Source organism: Pleurodeles waltl, chromosome 2_2 (assembly GCF_031143425.1).
Source record: "Pleurodeles waltl isolate 20211129_DDA chromosome 2_2, aPleWal1.hap1.20221129, whole genome shotgun sequence".
Lineage (NCBI taxonomy): Eukaryota > Metazoa > Chordata > Amphibia > Caudata > Salamandridae > Pleurodeles > Pleurodeles waltl.
The window spans coordinates 1,072,620,784-1,072,636,183 of record NC_090439.1 but is presented as its reverse complement, the minus strand read 5'-3'; the positions used below and the strand labels follow the sequence as shown (position 1 = coordinate 1,072,636,183).

The 15,400-nt window shown below is 41.3% G+C and overlaps 1 protein-coding gene across 1 annotated transcript in view; it reads right to left on the bottom strand.

The window, feature by feature from the left end:
- The window catches only part of DENND3 (DENN domain containing 3), a 372,298-nt gene that overhangs the window by 279,204 nt on the left and 77,694 nt on the right, over window positions 1-15,400 (bottom strand). The window contains exon 3 of the mRNA XM_069220830.1: window positions 519-634. Within this exon, the coding sequence (XP_069076931.1) occupies window positions 519-634 (116 nt within the window). The remainder of the gene's footprint in view (window positions 1-518; window positions 635-15,400) is intronic.

Here is a 15,400-nt window from a genome sequence, read left to right as displayed (position 1 = left end):
TATGGTGTAAATCTGTTCAGTAGTTTTAGAGTTAATAAAAGGGAAAAAGTAGATACCAAGGGACACGCCCAGTTAAAAAAATATAATACTCACCCCCATACCCCTGACACGCAAGGCCAAAGGCTGTGTGCAGTGTGCGGTTGGGTCTGTGTGGGAAGTGGGGGGGGGGGGGCAGTGGGGCTGAACATGAAAACATAGAAATTCAGCAGTTATAGTTTTACTTATCTGAAGAAATTATAACTTGTGTCTGAAAGTAACTTCAGGCTATGAGTTATAGCTTCTTAACATAAGTATAACTATAGGTAATTAGAACTACTTAGTTTCTATGGTTTGTGTGGGTAAAACGTGAACCTAACTAGAATGTCTCTGTAACCTTTGGTTTTTCAGTGAATATAGATAACACAAGAATGACGTAAGAACCCTCCAACTGACAGCAATATTTTATATATTTCGATATACATGCAGGTGTATGTAATAGCAAGTTCATTTTGGAAGATATGAAAAATGATACACCATACCTGGACAAGTCTATAGTACTGTGCAACAACCCCGTATGTTCTGTTTCCAAACACGTCAGTGAAAACAAGGAAATGGAAGTGATCTTCTTTTCGCTCAGATGTTAAGGAAAGTCCTCCTTTATAATCAAACAAACAGGATTGTGTCACAGACCAAAATGATCAAATAAACAGAAGTCAAAGTATGATACATACATATATAGATAGATATATAAATAGTCATATACCTACACACATATAAACATACTGAATTGCTAAATTTGTCAGAGCAGAGATTGTGACTGCACACAATAATACCCTTGACATGAGGATGAGGATCCAACTGATTTCAATTCGAGAAATAAATCAAGTTATCCCTACAAACAATGCATTTCATTAGTTTGGATACCTTTATTTTGGGGCTGAAATCTTTGTAGAATTCAATTTGAGTAAATATCTAGTTATTCCTACTAACAACATATTGTAATAGTATAGATGACTGTTGCTTTGGTAGTTTCTTCGTAAAAATTATTGTATAAACATGATGATTGATTCATTATTCCTGAAGAAGCAATTGTCACAAACAGCTTTAAGTAGTTATGAAAATCAAGATTAAGATTAATGGGCATTCATAAATAAAAAGGACTTTTCATTGAATAATAAAAAAAAAAAGGATCGAATCACAATTATGCCATTACCACCTTTCGGAGAAAAATAATAGACTGATATACAAACAAATATACAATCTGAAATTTTCATCCATTGATCAGTTGCAGAGTCATTCACATTTTTTTGTTTCACCCACCACAAATTCAGCACGGGCCAACAGCTCAGCCCACTTTATGCAATGGTTATTAGCACTGCAACACCTGGTATGTTATGTGCACAGCTGAACAAACAAATAAAAAAACAAAAAAACACATTTTCAGTACCAGGCCTGGCTGGCCTACGTCCATCACCTTTGAATTTTGTTAAACTGTTTTGTTCATTTCATTTTGTGAAAGCCTGTCAGCTTCTCAGACACTGTCACAAGGCCCATCCTGCTTCTAACTGTGAACCGGGTCCAAGACACACACTGCTGGGAGCGGTCACCTTTGAAATGTCCTTTCAAAATCATTCCAAAATGCCCAGCCATACATGCACATGCATGCATGGACGGCCATCTTGCACATGCAATGGATGGAACATTAAAATGTTTTTTGAAAAAGTATAACAAAAATTATTACAAGATGGCAGCCCATGCATCGGCACACACACACCAATGGGTAGCAATTCTTTTAATGTTATTTTATACAGCATATAAAAAGGCAATCCAAGATGGATTTTATACAAGAGGTCCGATTATGTGCAGTCTCCTTTATGTTCTTACCAAAGCAGCACAGAAACAGAAAAATTGACAACATGATACATGTTCTAGAATTCAGCCAACAATGAACTCGAACAATGATGCTCAAGTTCAGAAGGTGAAGGAGAAATAAAGATTCCTTTAAATTTTATCTTTATCCCCCCTCCCTGTTTGCTTTGCTTCAAGACTCTGGCTATGTTTTCTGACAAATTGCTCATTTTCCTTTTAACATGGGGATTGGTCATTTCTTTTCAATCTCTGACTACAAAATGAGGATTTTCTTTTTTTAAGTGAACAATTTGACACTGTTGCTGGAGTACATGGAGTGTGAAAGGAAAGGCTGCATGATGTACTTTTCTACAAAAATGTAAATACCTGTGAATGGACTGTACAAATATTTCAAAATATATTTGCAGAAAATAAAGCACAGATGAAGCACTTTTTTGTAATTCTGAAGTGTGATGGAAACATTGTAATAGGATCACAACAAATCAACACACTACTCTGTGATGCACAAATGATAAATATTCCCCGAAAACCGATTTTTATGCCCAGTTGTCTGTGCATAAGTAAATCTGTACGTCTATGCACATTTTGTGTCCATTTCAATGAAAACATGTTCTGCCTCTAAAAGACAGCACGCTACCACTCCATACTATAGTAGTGTATTTGTGACCGTGTGCTCTAAAATGCACCACCAGCTCAATACCATTCTCCTGATGAATCAGCATAGCTTATTTGTTCTTTGTATGACACTTACATTTTTCACAATTCCTAGATCCTGTGTGGCAGCACCTTGTAATGCTATGGGTATTTGACCACCGACTCCATCTTGACAACTGACTATTTTGTGCTTAGCTTCAGGTACAGTCACATTGGCGGCATAGCGTTTTTCCACACCAAGCTTGTTTTCCACACAGAACGGGTTTGTGCTTCTCACATCAGAACAGGGTCACACCGTGCTGGAACATATTACGGGGGATGTGGAAGGTAAACATAAGAGAGTCTCAGGCTGGAAATGTTTTCATTAAGGGAAAGTACAGCTCTGTCTCTGGAATGTGCCACAGACCAAATTCAGCCAGCTCTTGAATTTCATAACCAAAGAGAGGGGGTTACTAGAATCTTCCCTCTTGAGTTAGTTTAAGGTATATAAGACTAGGAAACTTGGCACTGAAGAAGGAGCTCGTCAGAGTGGACGCACTGCTCAGGACAATCACATTTCGGGGACGTTCGTCTTCCTTGGCTTGGTGCTGGCAAAGATGATGGATACAACCCCCATGGTGATTCATTTTCATTCTTAAGTATTTAGCTTGACATATGTTCACTGCTGATGATTTGCACGTTTTTACCAGTCATTGTTTAACTGCTGTGAGTAATTTGCCAAATGCACGTGTTTCGCTGCATTTCAGTTAAATGCTTACTTTCATATATTAGCGTGCTTTTATTTGAAATCTGGGAAGTGCCTTAATAAATTCATTACTCAGACTAAGAGTGCTGCATTCTTTGGCATTACCTCTTGGCGTCACGAACAGGATTTCGAAATAAAAGACTAAAAAGCGAAGGCAGTTTTGGAGTTTTGGGTTGGAAGAAGGCACCTAATGACATGCTTGCAAATGAGTGGGCTTGTAGTGCAGGATTGAGTGAAAATTGGGACACATGTCTTAAAGATGCTGAGCCAAAAAAGGTATTAAATTGTTTGCAAAAAGTGACAGTTAAAGAAGGGATGGTAATTACCTTTAAGGCAGACGGGGCTGGATCAGTTTGTCTGCTTATAGAAAAATGCATGAGAAATGTTTTCAGTTAGAACAAGAAAATCAGCAATTAGAGAGGCAGCTAGTTGAAGCCAAAAATACTTCGACAATGCCATCATGTCAAAATAAATTACTGCAAGATAAAGTTGATACTTACCAGACCGTTACGGAGAAGGCTGCAGTGTAGGTGGCTCAGTATAAACACAAGAAACGAAAGGGGAGAGTTAATAAATAAAAAAATAAATAGTTAATTTAGCTATTGCTAAAGCAGGGTCAGATTGGAACTTTGACCACTGGAATGTTAATATCTGGGATTCCTCAGATTATTCAGAGTCTGGGGAAGTGTGTGGTCACACTAGTGGTCAGGGTGAGATCAGAAAGTGGTGCGTGCACGGCCCATATTTAGGCATAAAATACAAGACATCCCATAAAATCCAAGAGGATTCCCTGAAAGATTATTCTTAGCAAGAAATAAATTATACTATAAATAGGTTTTGTCAGCAGCCTGAGGAATATTTGCTTACGTGGATGGTGCGTTTTTTTGACACAGGAGCATCTGGAGTGAAGCTGGATGTGGGAGATGCAAGGATGTTTGGTATACTTAGCATAGATCCTACTGTACAGGAGGAGTGTAGGGGTTACCAGGGCAACCAACAGATCACCATATTACAGTTCCCAGTCATGGGGTGTAAATATCAGTACCCAACAGAGTCAGACTAGCCACAGAATGATAAGTCCTGGTATACATTGAGAGATGCTATGTGGAAAATCGGAAGAGGGTATGAAAACTGCCATTTCTCTGAGTGATGCGCAGCGTCTGTTGAATGGACCATTAACAGTATCAGTGCGAAACAAAATCATTTGTTTACCCCCCCCCCCAGCTCACAAAGATGTGATTATGACCCTATTAATCAATCAGACAGGTAATCCCTTAAAGGGTGTGCTGGAGGCAGTTAGCGAGTTAGGAGAGCTTGGAGACTGATGAAATCTGAGAGAGCCTCAAGGTCCGAAGGTTGCACAGATAATAACAGAGTATCTAGGAGAGAGATTTTTGTGGCTTTGCTGAAGGGTGGTGTCAACAAAGAACAGACAGATGGGATAGATACCAAGAGTCTGTGGAAGATGTATTACAAGCGAGGGCCGGACAGAAAGGAATGGAGCAGAAAGGTGACTAAACAGGATAACAAACTAGTAAATCAGGGTAAGGGCAGGAGAAAGGAAAGGGAGAAAAACGTTTCGTTGAGGGGGAAGGAGGAGGAAGATTTGAATACTGACTGGCTGACGGAGGAAAACAGAGAAGGAAAGAAATCTCCTCGCAGATCTGAGAGCATATATCCAGACTTGACATGGGCAAAAGGAGACAGGTTTAAATCAGATTAAGAAATAAGCCCAACTCAGGAACAAAGATGGGCTCGCAAGGATAACAGACCCCATGTTGATTTAGAAATTCACTGCAAGAATAAAAATGTTCAAAAAGTTCGGGTCTTGGTAGACGCCTGAGCAGAGGCCTCCTTAATATATGGAAATCCAAAAAAGTTCAGAGATCAGTATTACAGCATCACAGGGTTGGGTGGAAAGCAAACCCCTGCAGTGCAGACTAATGTGCAAATGAAAATATGGAGAATACCAAAAAGAGAACGCACTGTTTTGATTGTGACCCTCTTAGAGTATATACTGGGAATTGACATTCTGAAAAGGATGACTTTATACTTGTATCAAAGTGATTCATTTCAGCAGAAGCAGTAAGGGTGGGTCATCTGACGATACCCCCAGTGAAGGTGCCACCAAGGTTGTTAATATGAAACAGTACTGAATCCCGGGAGGCCATGAGGAGATAAGTAAGACCACACAGGATTCGGTAGAGACATGTGTGGTGACTCCAGTCACCACTGAGTGGAACAATCCTTTATGGCCTGTGTGCAAACCGGATGAGAGCTATAGAATGACGATTGATTATCGAGAATTGAACAAATATACACCCCCTTTCACTGCTGCAGTTCACAACACCATCACTTCGATTGAAAAAATACAAAAACACAAAGGGACCTGGTCAGTGTTCCCTGTAAGGTTTGCGTGTGTGCACACGCGCACCTGTTCTGCCCCAACCACGCAGTGTCTTGTGTGAAGCGCGCACACACTTTCAATGCAGACCACAGGAGATACGTTTTGTGCCACAGCTTTATAAAATTGGACCGGTGCGAAAAACAGTCATTATCTTGCTATATTCCTTGGAAGCAGTGGCAGCGAATTCAGGCAGATGAGGAGAGCACCTTTGAAGATGAGAGCTTGAGCGTCACGTAAGTATTCCTCTTCCACAGCAGCCTGCGGGGTTAAAGAGGGTAACAAGTTGAGCAGCTAGTGGCTCCTGCACATGCCACTTGCTGCATTAGTTTAATAAATAGGAGGCAGGCTGCAGGACTTGTGAAGAAGATTGTGTAACTTTTGACATTCATGATCATGAAAGTGCGTGGCATGCTTTGAGACGGCACTGCTTTTTGTTAGATAGATACAATTTAACACGTTCAAGAGTGTTTTTATATTTAAAGGTACTCTCAGCCAAAGCTGGAAAGGTCGAAGAGTGGGGGGCGCTTTTGTTACTGGAATCTGCTTTTGTAGCAGTGCAGCAGTTCTGAAAGCACCTGGTACAGAGTTCCTTGTATATCTCATAGTTTTCAGGCAACAATAAAAGTTTCTAGGTGCCCCGGGTGATTAATGCAGCTGCAGGATAGAGATCAGAATTTTGTCTAGTGACAGTTTTCACTCTTATAAGGTAGCGTCTCTCATTGGAATCTAACCGGCTCACTCAGACTTTCAGCCACCCAAGGTTGGTAAAATGAGAAGCATTGAGATAGGTAGAAATACCGCCTCTTATCAGTAGCTTAAAGTTTAAATTATAGAGCACTGTTATAATTACTACTGATTGCCAGGGGAAGTGGTCTTGAAAACTGCATAGAAGGTGGAACTTTATCGCCCTAGGCTAGTGAAACACACGGGAATTTTATCAGCACATCCCACCGAAAGCAGGTTTCTGAATGCACCCCTCGGAAGACAGTACTTTAAAAATATCACACAAGAGACACTTCGAAAATACTGAATGTCTCAGAACACCGACAAAAGTTTTATTTATGCTTAGATACCACCACCGTGAAATTTGTGACCATGGAGGCCTTGTTGGGACATTCGCCACAGAAAGAAGGGACAATAGCAGGGATGCAAAATGTGCATACATGTGCTTGTATACATTTGCATAAGTTGTGTGTCTGTGTGCACTTTAATGTGCATTTCTACTTATGTGACGTGTGTTTGTATGCTTGTGTATGTAGTTTTGACTACGCACGTATGTGCGGTTTGTTCGGCTGTATGCACATGTATTTTTGCATTTGTCAACGTGTGTGCAACTGTAAGATAATTCTGGTGATTAATGTAACTACTCAAGAGCGACTGGAGTTTTGTCTAGTGGTAGCTTTAACTCATATAAGGTAGCGCAGAGGGATAAAGTGCCTGCAACAAAGAACATATACCATGCAGATCACAGAACAGTATTATATGTGTATAGCTTAGTAGGATACTGCTTTTGTCACAGAGACCCTATTGTTACTGTGCAGTTCATAAGTTACAATAATTTTTTACAAATATGTTTATTGATTATATGGTTTTTCCTGTCCATCACATTTCATAACAAAGAATTGTACATTCTCTTAGAAACAGCAATGTGAACATTGACATTAGGCATCAGCTAAACAGTACACATCACTGAGATTTGTTGAAATTAGTAAACTTCATTCAGGTTTAACTCGGTGCGTGTGTTTGTGTGGGGTTGTTCGCGTAGTCTGGTGTTGTGTTTACTGGGTTTGCTTAAGTAATTATGTGATACAATTTTACCAGAAGGGTATTCACCTATAAACCATTGGGTTCCCCAGATCAGATCAATCCCCACATGTAAATGCAGCGTGCTCATGTCCTGAAGAAAGAGAAGGTAACATGAAAAGCAATGATAAAGTGAACAAGAAAAAAAAGAAGAAAAAAAAACTTAACAGTAACTGGTCTCAGAGGGGTGTCGCAGGAGATTTCCTAAGGGATGGCATGAGTGAGAAGGTATATAGATGTGCCAGTGTCTTGAGGTATTCCAGAGCTTCAATCCTGTCATCCATGTATGTGCTTTCATGTTATGTTTGTGTATGTTAACATGGGATTTGTCCTTCACAGCACGACAAAAGCATGGGGTACAGCAATCACCGGAGAGATGCGGGCACTCCTGGAAAGTGATAGTGAGGGAATCATTGAAGGGCCCAACAAAGAATTCCCTTGTCTGGTACACTGTAAGGTCATCATTTACTATGCTTTAAAAGCTGATACAGTTGAATGTATAATGAAATGTGTGTTGTAGACAGTGTCATTTTTGCCCACATTTTCTTGGGAGAACCACCAAGCCCTCCTTATAGTGGCCAGGCTTGCACACGTGGTCGGGTTCTTGGTGCACATAGCTTACGCTGCAGTGCAGAGACCTGTTACTGCTGCACACAGAGGAAAACAGCGGGAACATTGGACCTGGTATGCAACCACTGATATTGCTAATGCTTTCTTCTTCATACAATTGGCCCCTGACAATGGGAAGCAATTCAGCTTTTCGTGTCTTGGAATTTAAGCCGTTAAGATTACCCATGGGGTATGTACACAGCCCCACCATCTGTCACCGGCTGGTGGAAGAACACATGGATGAAGTACTTGTCATTCCAGAGGTGCAGCTGGAAGGAGAACCACCAAGCCCTCCTTATAGTGGCCAGGCTTGCATGCGTGGTCAGGTTCTTGGTGCACATAGCTTACGCTGCAGCGCAGAGACCTGTTACTGCTGCACACAGAGGAAAATAGAGGGAACATTGGACCTGGTATGCAACCACTGATAATGCTAATGATGAAGTTGTATCAGCAAAGGCGCTACCTACTATGAGCAGAGCCAGATTGCAGATGCGCAGGAGAAGCATGAGCTGTGCGAATTCATAGCCAACTCTTTGCCAACCAACCGAGCAGACCACTTGTGCCGGATGTGCGGCAGGTCTTTCCGAGCCTGCACCGGATTGATCAGCCACAGCAGGACACACCGTACCTAGTCAACCTCCTCAACGTGATATCCTTGGTCACTGTCAACAACGACGGATGAACACTATGTATGTAATTGTTCCAGCTTCCACTGGCTGGAAGTGATCTGGTCTGATGCATGACTTGTGGGGCACGACTGTGAGCCTAGGGGCTCTTTAAAATGCAAGCAGCACATTTAAGGGTAGTGCTGGCTACGTGTTGTCTCTAAGGGGTAAGCTCGCACCACTGCTGCCCCACCTTTAGCGTGTGTGTTTATGCTCGTGTGTGAAGCTCGCGCTCATGCCTGTACTGCACCAGTTCTTTGTGTTGCCACTGCCTTTGCTACACCTGCTCTATGAGTGAATAAAACTTACTGTTAACTATATGTGCTGTACTTGGTCTGCCTGTGACAGAATCTGCCCTGCAACTGCAGAAATGTACCTTTCTCTGGATGTAAGCAAAGCTTGCACAGGAACTGATTGTCCCCTAAGCATTCTGTTTGTGCAGAATAGGAGCAGTGCTTAGTTTATGAAAGAATCAGAACCATTGCCCAAAGCTCTACTCAGAAGCCCGAGGCTAGTGCTATTACATGTCAGTGCACCACGTGCTAGTGTGAGCAGTCCTGAATCCACCTCATTACTCTATAATCCACCACCAAGCACTTCCTCCTCTGTCTCACTTCCTCAGGTTCCTGCTTTCGCACTTTGTGATTGTTTGACAGCCTATATCTTCTTCCTTTTATCCTGTTTGTGTGGTTTTACCCGAGGAGGAAAAGATCAGTGCTGGAGGCCCCCACTGGCAACTATGGGCTCAAATAAAGCACTAGTAGGAGGGCAGAATGCAGTTCTGCGTTAGTTTTGTTAGTAGGAGAAAGGTTCTGTTTGTGTGAAGCTTGCACAGGCTGCCTGAGCTGTGTGAAAGAAGCCCGTACTTTCAATACCAGTGCCATACTTGCTCTCAATTTCAGGGAAGGCTGCACTGCTGCTGCCCGATCTACTGCTTTTGTGTCCTGCTCATGCATTCATATGAAGAACACTAGCACTGCTGTTAAGTGCTGCACCCAGTGCCCCTGGAAAAGCATGCTTTTGTTGCCATAGCTCCTCCCCTCAACATTTACCGATATGGACTTTGGCAGGTTTTTGTATTTAGTTGAAAATAATCCCCTGTACATGACAAATGTAATTTAAAAAAGTAAGCCAATGATGATTCCTTCAAGATCCTGAACAGATTTAAGGCCCGATATAGATCTTGGTGGATGGAATACTCTGTCACATTCATGGCGGACATCCCTTCTGCTGCATTATGATCCCCATAGGATACAATGGGACCTTAATAGTGCACACTGGATATCTGTCACGTTTGTATTCCACTTCACTAGGATCTCAATCAGGCCCTGAGTCCCATTCTTCATGCCGGTTCATGTTTACACTCCGGTGTTGTCAAAGCAGCAGTTATTGCCAAGAAGGTGCCCAGTGAGCAACAATCCTAAATGTGTTGTATCATTTTAAAGTCGGATGTCATGAATCTTGAGCCTAGTAGGACATGTATATAATGAACATATAATTTGGGTACTTGTTTAAGAAGGAAACCTGCTCCCTTAATGTACATGCTGTTCACTGTACCAAATGAATGCATTCAGGTGTTGATGTAAAGTCCTCGCAGCACTGCTGCAAAGCGCTAAATGCTGTACAGCATGAAGTGCTCAGAGTGGCTCAGTTCTTATTAAGTGAACTTAATAATATAAAGTGTGAATCCCCACGCAGCTCTGGTTGCCTAAAGGTATGCCAGGCCGAGCAAGACTTTGCTATGGGAAGACTAAAATCTCTCAAACATTTTGAATAATTAACGGTATATTTTGCCTGGTTTAGTGTTCTTCAAAGTGATGTGATGAAGGCAATGTTAAAGTAATGATGGTTGGGCAGTGAGGGACTGTGGAGTAATATGATACATTGTCAATAGTATGGTAAGTATATCCTACTATAACATGCAGCAGTGAGAATTCATTCAGTATTAAAGCCTGCAAGGAAAACAGTCCCTTGGAGTGCAAGCGCTTTGACCTGTTGTAAGTATTGCGAGCTTTTAACCACTCCCACCTCACACCAACCACTTTTCATTCATTTGTGGGCTTGCCTTTTATAATAAAAAAAAAAAAAAAAAAAAAAAAACACTTGGTGTCATTGATGAAAGCTTTATGTTTGTCCCGCCTTGGGGCAGTTTGGTTACCACCTTGGACACCAAGCCTATTACAGGGATAATTGCATGTTTGCCAATATACTTTTACATGGGTGAACTACTTTTTTTGTTTTGTCTGAACTCCGTGGCTTCCATGATGCTCACAGCTCAAACTCAATCGGCAGTATCGTTTTTACATTATATGCTCTCTGATCTGCATGGTACACATTCTTTGCAGCAGGCACATTAACCCTCTGTGCTACCTTAGGACATCTCCAAGCTTACACTAGACAAAAGTACGATCTCTCCAGAAAGAACGTAAATCACCAGTTATTTTGACATTGTTACATTACATGCACTTTGTGATTTGCCAAGCACACATTCCTTGCAGCAGGCACATTAACCCTCTGTGCTACCTAATGAGCCCAAACCTCCACTAGATAAAAATATGTTCTCTCTCCAAAAAGAACATTAATCAGCAGAGTTATATTGACATTTCTTTTACATCACAGGCACTCTGGTTTGCTTAGTACACGTTCTTTGCAGCACACATTAATTCTGGAACTTCTAGTTTTTTATTTTGATAACGTGATACAAGCTGGAAACCAGCCCTTGAAGTAGTATTCGTAGAGTCATCCAGCTCCTTAGTTCGCTCGTGATTTGCTCATTTAGTTTATGTTTCTGCTTTGTATTCTGGGACTTGTAGTTTTATTTTTATAATGATACAAGCTGCAAATACAAAGCAGAAACCTGACTAGATGAACTACACACTTTTGAGTCTTTGAAAGTTGATCTGTCTGTGCGTGTATTTCTAAAACTAACTTTGAGGAGAGCTTACAGTTGACTATGCTGTACAATGGTCAATATTTTATAACTAATATTTCGGTTCAAGGCTGACTGAGGATCATTAATATCATGCAAGATAGATTTCCCCTAGCATCTAAAAAATCATGGGTGTTTTGTTCCACTCCCCAGACTGCAGTAAAAAGGACAGTAATCTAGCAGGCATGCATTCTTGGAGTGCAATCATTTATTCATTGCCCCGCGGGCAATGTCACCTCTACCAACGGCCAAGTAAATATGTTTTCCACCTGGGAGTAGTTTGTGTTTTAAGGGCCTTGTTTAAAACTAAAAAAAAAAAAAAAAAAAAAAGTAGGCCTACTACCCCTTTAGTTATATGCAGGGCCACTGTAGTTATTTGGCAGAAAGGACCAAAATTAGCAGCAGGGTTGACCAATTAATGTGGCAAAAAAAGTCCAGTTATGCATTTACAGTGTCAATAGCGCCAACTAGAGTAAATGTAAGACCTATTGCATTGCAAATGCATGTTCTTTTTTAGATTTACAATTTGTTTGCTGTACAAATATGTGCGCTCTGTGGCAATGGATACATTTAACTGTTGTTGAAGTTGCCCTTCCCTAGGGGATGGATGCAGATAGGATATAGATTGTGGTAAAGACAGGACGTTCTCTGACTCATTTTTAAGGAGTGGTAACTGGCATGTAATGCTAAATTTACAACAATCGGAATGTGATATGATTCCATGCCCTGTACTGTTTTTCCTTAATAACAGGTTTAAAAAAAAAAAAAAAATTATCTCGATGTTGCATTACGCAAGATGTTTTCTGTGATATGTAAATGGCTGTATTTCTCTAATACAGTTCACTAATTAGTTTATTATGAATCAGTGTCTCTCCTACCGAATAAAACAGATTTTAGCCAGACATTTAGTTGAGGTCAGTTTTCAGCAGATACAGCTGTTTAGAGGTCTGTTAGAGGTAAGCATAGTGAGCATGCAAGAGATTTTCAGGTGTAGACTGGGTCGCATCCAGGAGAGTGGGGTGGATAGCCCCAGGAGGATCACAAAGCTGGTTTTAGATGCCTACAAGTGATCATCAGTTGGAAAGTTACAGAGAGCGAGGAAGGAATAAGCACATCCTAATCTCTGCATCCATTTTTGTTTAAACTAGGTTGAACAGATTGGTAATTTTATACAGGTTTTGATGGCCATTCTGGATCCGATTAATTTCAAAGGGAGTCCAACAAAGTTAGCTTTAAGTGATGATTGGTGGTAGTCAGTTAATGGTTAGGTGGTCAGTTTTTTTGTTTTTTTTTTCAGTGTAGGTGCAGCTTTACTTTTGTCTTAAATATCTATATGCTTGCATTTAGAATGGATTCTCAGCCTTCCACAGGTGGGTTAACTAGAGAACAATTGAGTGGTTTAATCACTTCAAACAAAAGTAAATTTGGATCTGAAGGTGTGAGAGCTGCCCTTATGTGAAAGCCTGTGAGTACGATGGTGGTGAAATGAAAGGTACTCAAATTGAGCAGGTGCAATTTTACTTTTTAGCGCACTCTGATGAGGACTGTGCCAAGACAAAGATGTGTGGTAATAGAAATAAAGTGAGCTCTTCAATGTCTTGTGAGAAAGAATCCAAGGATCCAAGCCTTGTGTCACGCACTGGGCACACTTATCTGTGATATGTGCGAAATATTGTGGGAACAAGATGAAACCACTGACACTGGCTCCAAGCTCTGCCTCCAGACTGTCACTATCCGAATACCACAAAAGTTACATAGGGCAAAGGGGAATGAGAAGAGGAACAGTTGCAATAGTTGCGATTTGAGCATCAGCTGTCCTGTTGCTCTGAGCAAATTCCATAAGTCCCTGCTGCCTGATGGTGCGTGATGAAATGATTCCTGCTGTGTGTACGAACAATGGCTAGAATCAGGACAGCTCCCGACATTTACAAAGTTATACCTCAATTTGTGTATTAGCCTTTTCTTTCCTTACCTCAACATTCCCTCTTTTCCACGTTGTCTATTTCCTGCATTTTGTTGGATTATGTTGCCTTCTGCACCCCATCAAGGAAAACAAATACACTGTGTCAGTAAAGATGCAAAACTGTACCCTGTGGACGTTATTCCCTTCTGCTAGATATGCGTGATACCTTAGGTGGTTTGCAACAATTGTTCACTTACTGTACTTCTCAGAATACAAAGTTTGCAGAACTGCTAGACAGCCCTTTAATCTAATGATCACTAAAGAAGTATACCCTACTACTGTAGTAGTTCATACTATTTTGCTCCTCTTGGGGTCTTAATCCATTGTTAATATCACACCTTTCAATAAGTCTTATTTTTCAGGTTCTCTACTCCTCGTTTGAGGATGACGCCTCCTGAACTCAAGTCTCCTTATGGTAAGTACAGCTGTCCTTCGCTGCACATACGTGCATGTTACCATAACACCATCGAGCAAATTCCGCTAGTTGATGTTCTTTTTACTATCTTCTCATTTTCAAATGGATATTCATTGAGACAGGGTTTGAAATTTTGCAAGATGTTGGGTCGTTGGAGAAAACTGCAACCATAATACAGAGAAACTCAGACACTGCTTCCTGCACTTAGGTAAGCAATAACATAGTGTGGGCATGGCTTTTATAGCTTGACGAGCCCAATACAGCGGTTCCCGCGAGATTTAGCGACGATTGCTTATTATGACAATCAAACCCTGACCAGCACATGCAACTCTCTTGCTTCAGCCTTTAGTCTTTCGTGTTTCAGGATGTGTTCTTCTGTCAAATAAAGTTATGCTCTAATGCAGATGAAGGGTTTATATCATCAGCCTCATGTCCTAATTATATAAATCAGGATGTGTGAGAGCTAATGTTGTATACTAAGGTGACTGGGCATACCTAGTGCCATCTATCTAGGAGCAGGGGGCTATCCCCTTTCCTAGTTCTGCTGGTAACCTGTATGTGCATTATTCCTAAGCACCCCCTAAACGTGTTCAAGGGAATATTTATTAAGGAAGAAGCAGAAATCATTTTCTGCTAAGCGAGGCTTAGTGCAGCACAACAGGATGATTTTATCAACACAAAAGGATGATGAGTGATGAAACGTTTCAAAAACTCGCCCTCAGTCACACACAGATCAAACCGGGGTGGTGTGATGGGCAAAAAAGCTATGGATAAAACCCAGATCTCTGTGACTGGGGATGAATATCTGCGTTGTGCAGCACCCTGTCCTTCATCTGTTCTTTTTGCTTTTGTTGCCCTAAGCAGGAAGGGGATGCCCAGGCGTGGGCCACGTACTCACTTGCCCCCTGGATTCAAGCTAGCCTGGATGATGAGGGGTAATACCCCTAAACCGCTCCCAGGATGCTTGTTTCCGGTCCACAGAGGACCTGGCATGGCAGATCGAGCTGGACTGAGGGGAGCAGGGTCAAGACTGATTTGCATATGGCTGGGTCCACACAGAGGGTGGCGTGGTGGGCAAAAAAAAAAAAAAAAAAGATTAAACCCAAACCTCTGTGACTAGGGGAGAATTCGCATTATTCAGCATTCCGCCCATCCTCTGTTGTTTTTGCAAGTGAGGCTTACTGGGCAGTAAAATAAAATCTGCTGCAAAGCAAGGAATGCTGATTATGGGTGTCACATTCTGGGGGACATCGTTTAACAAACAAAACATCTTTGACGGAGTCAGGCAATTATTTTTTGCAGGAAGTGTCAATATTGCAGGATACAGAGTATTTCCCTGACTATCTTTTTGGCAAGTGTATG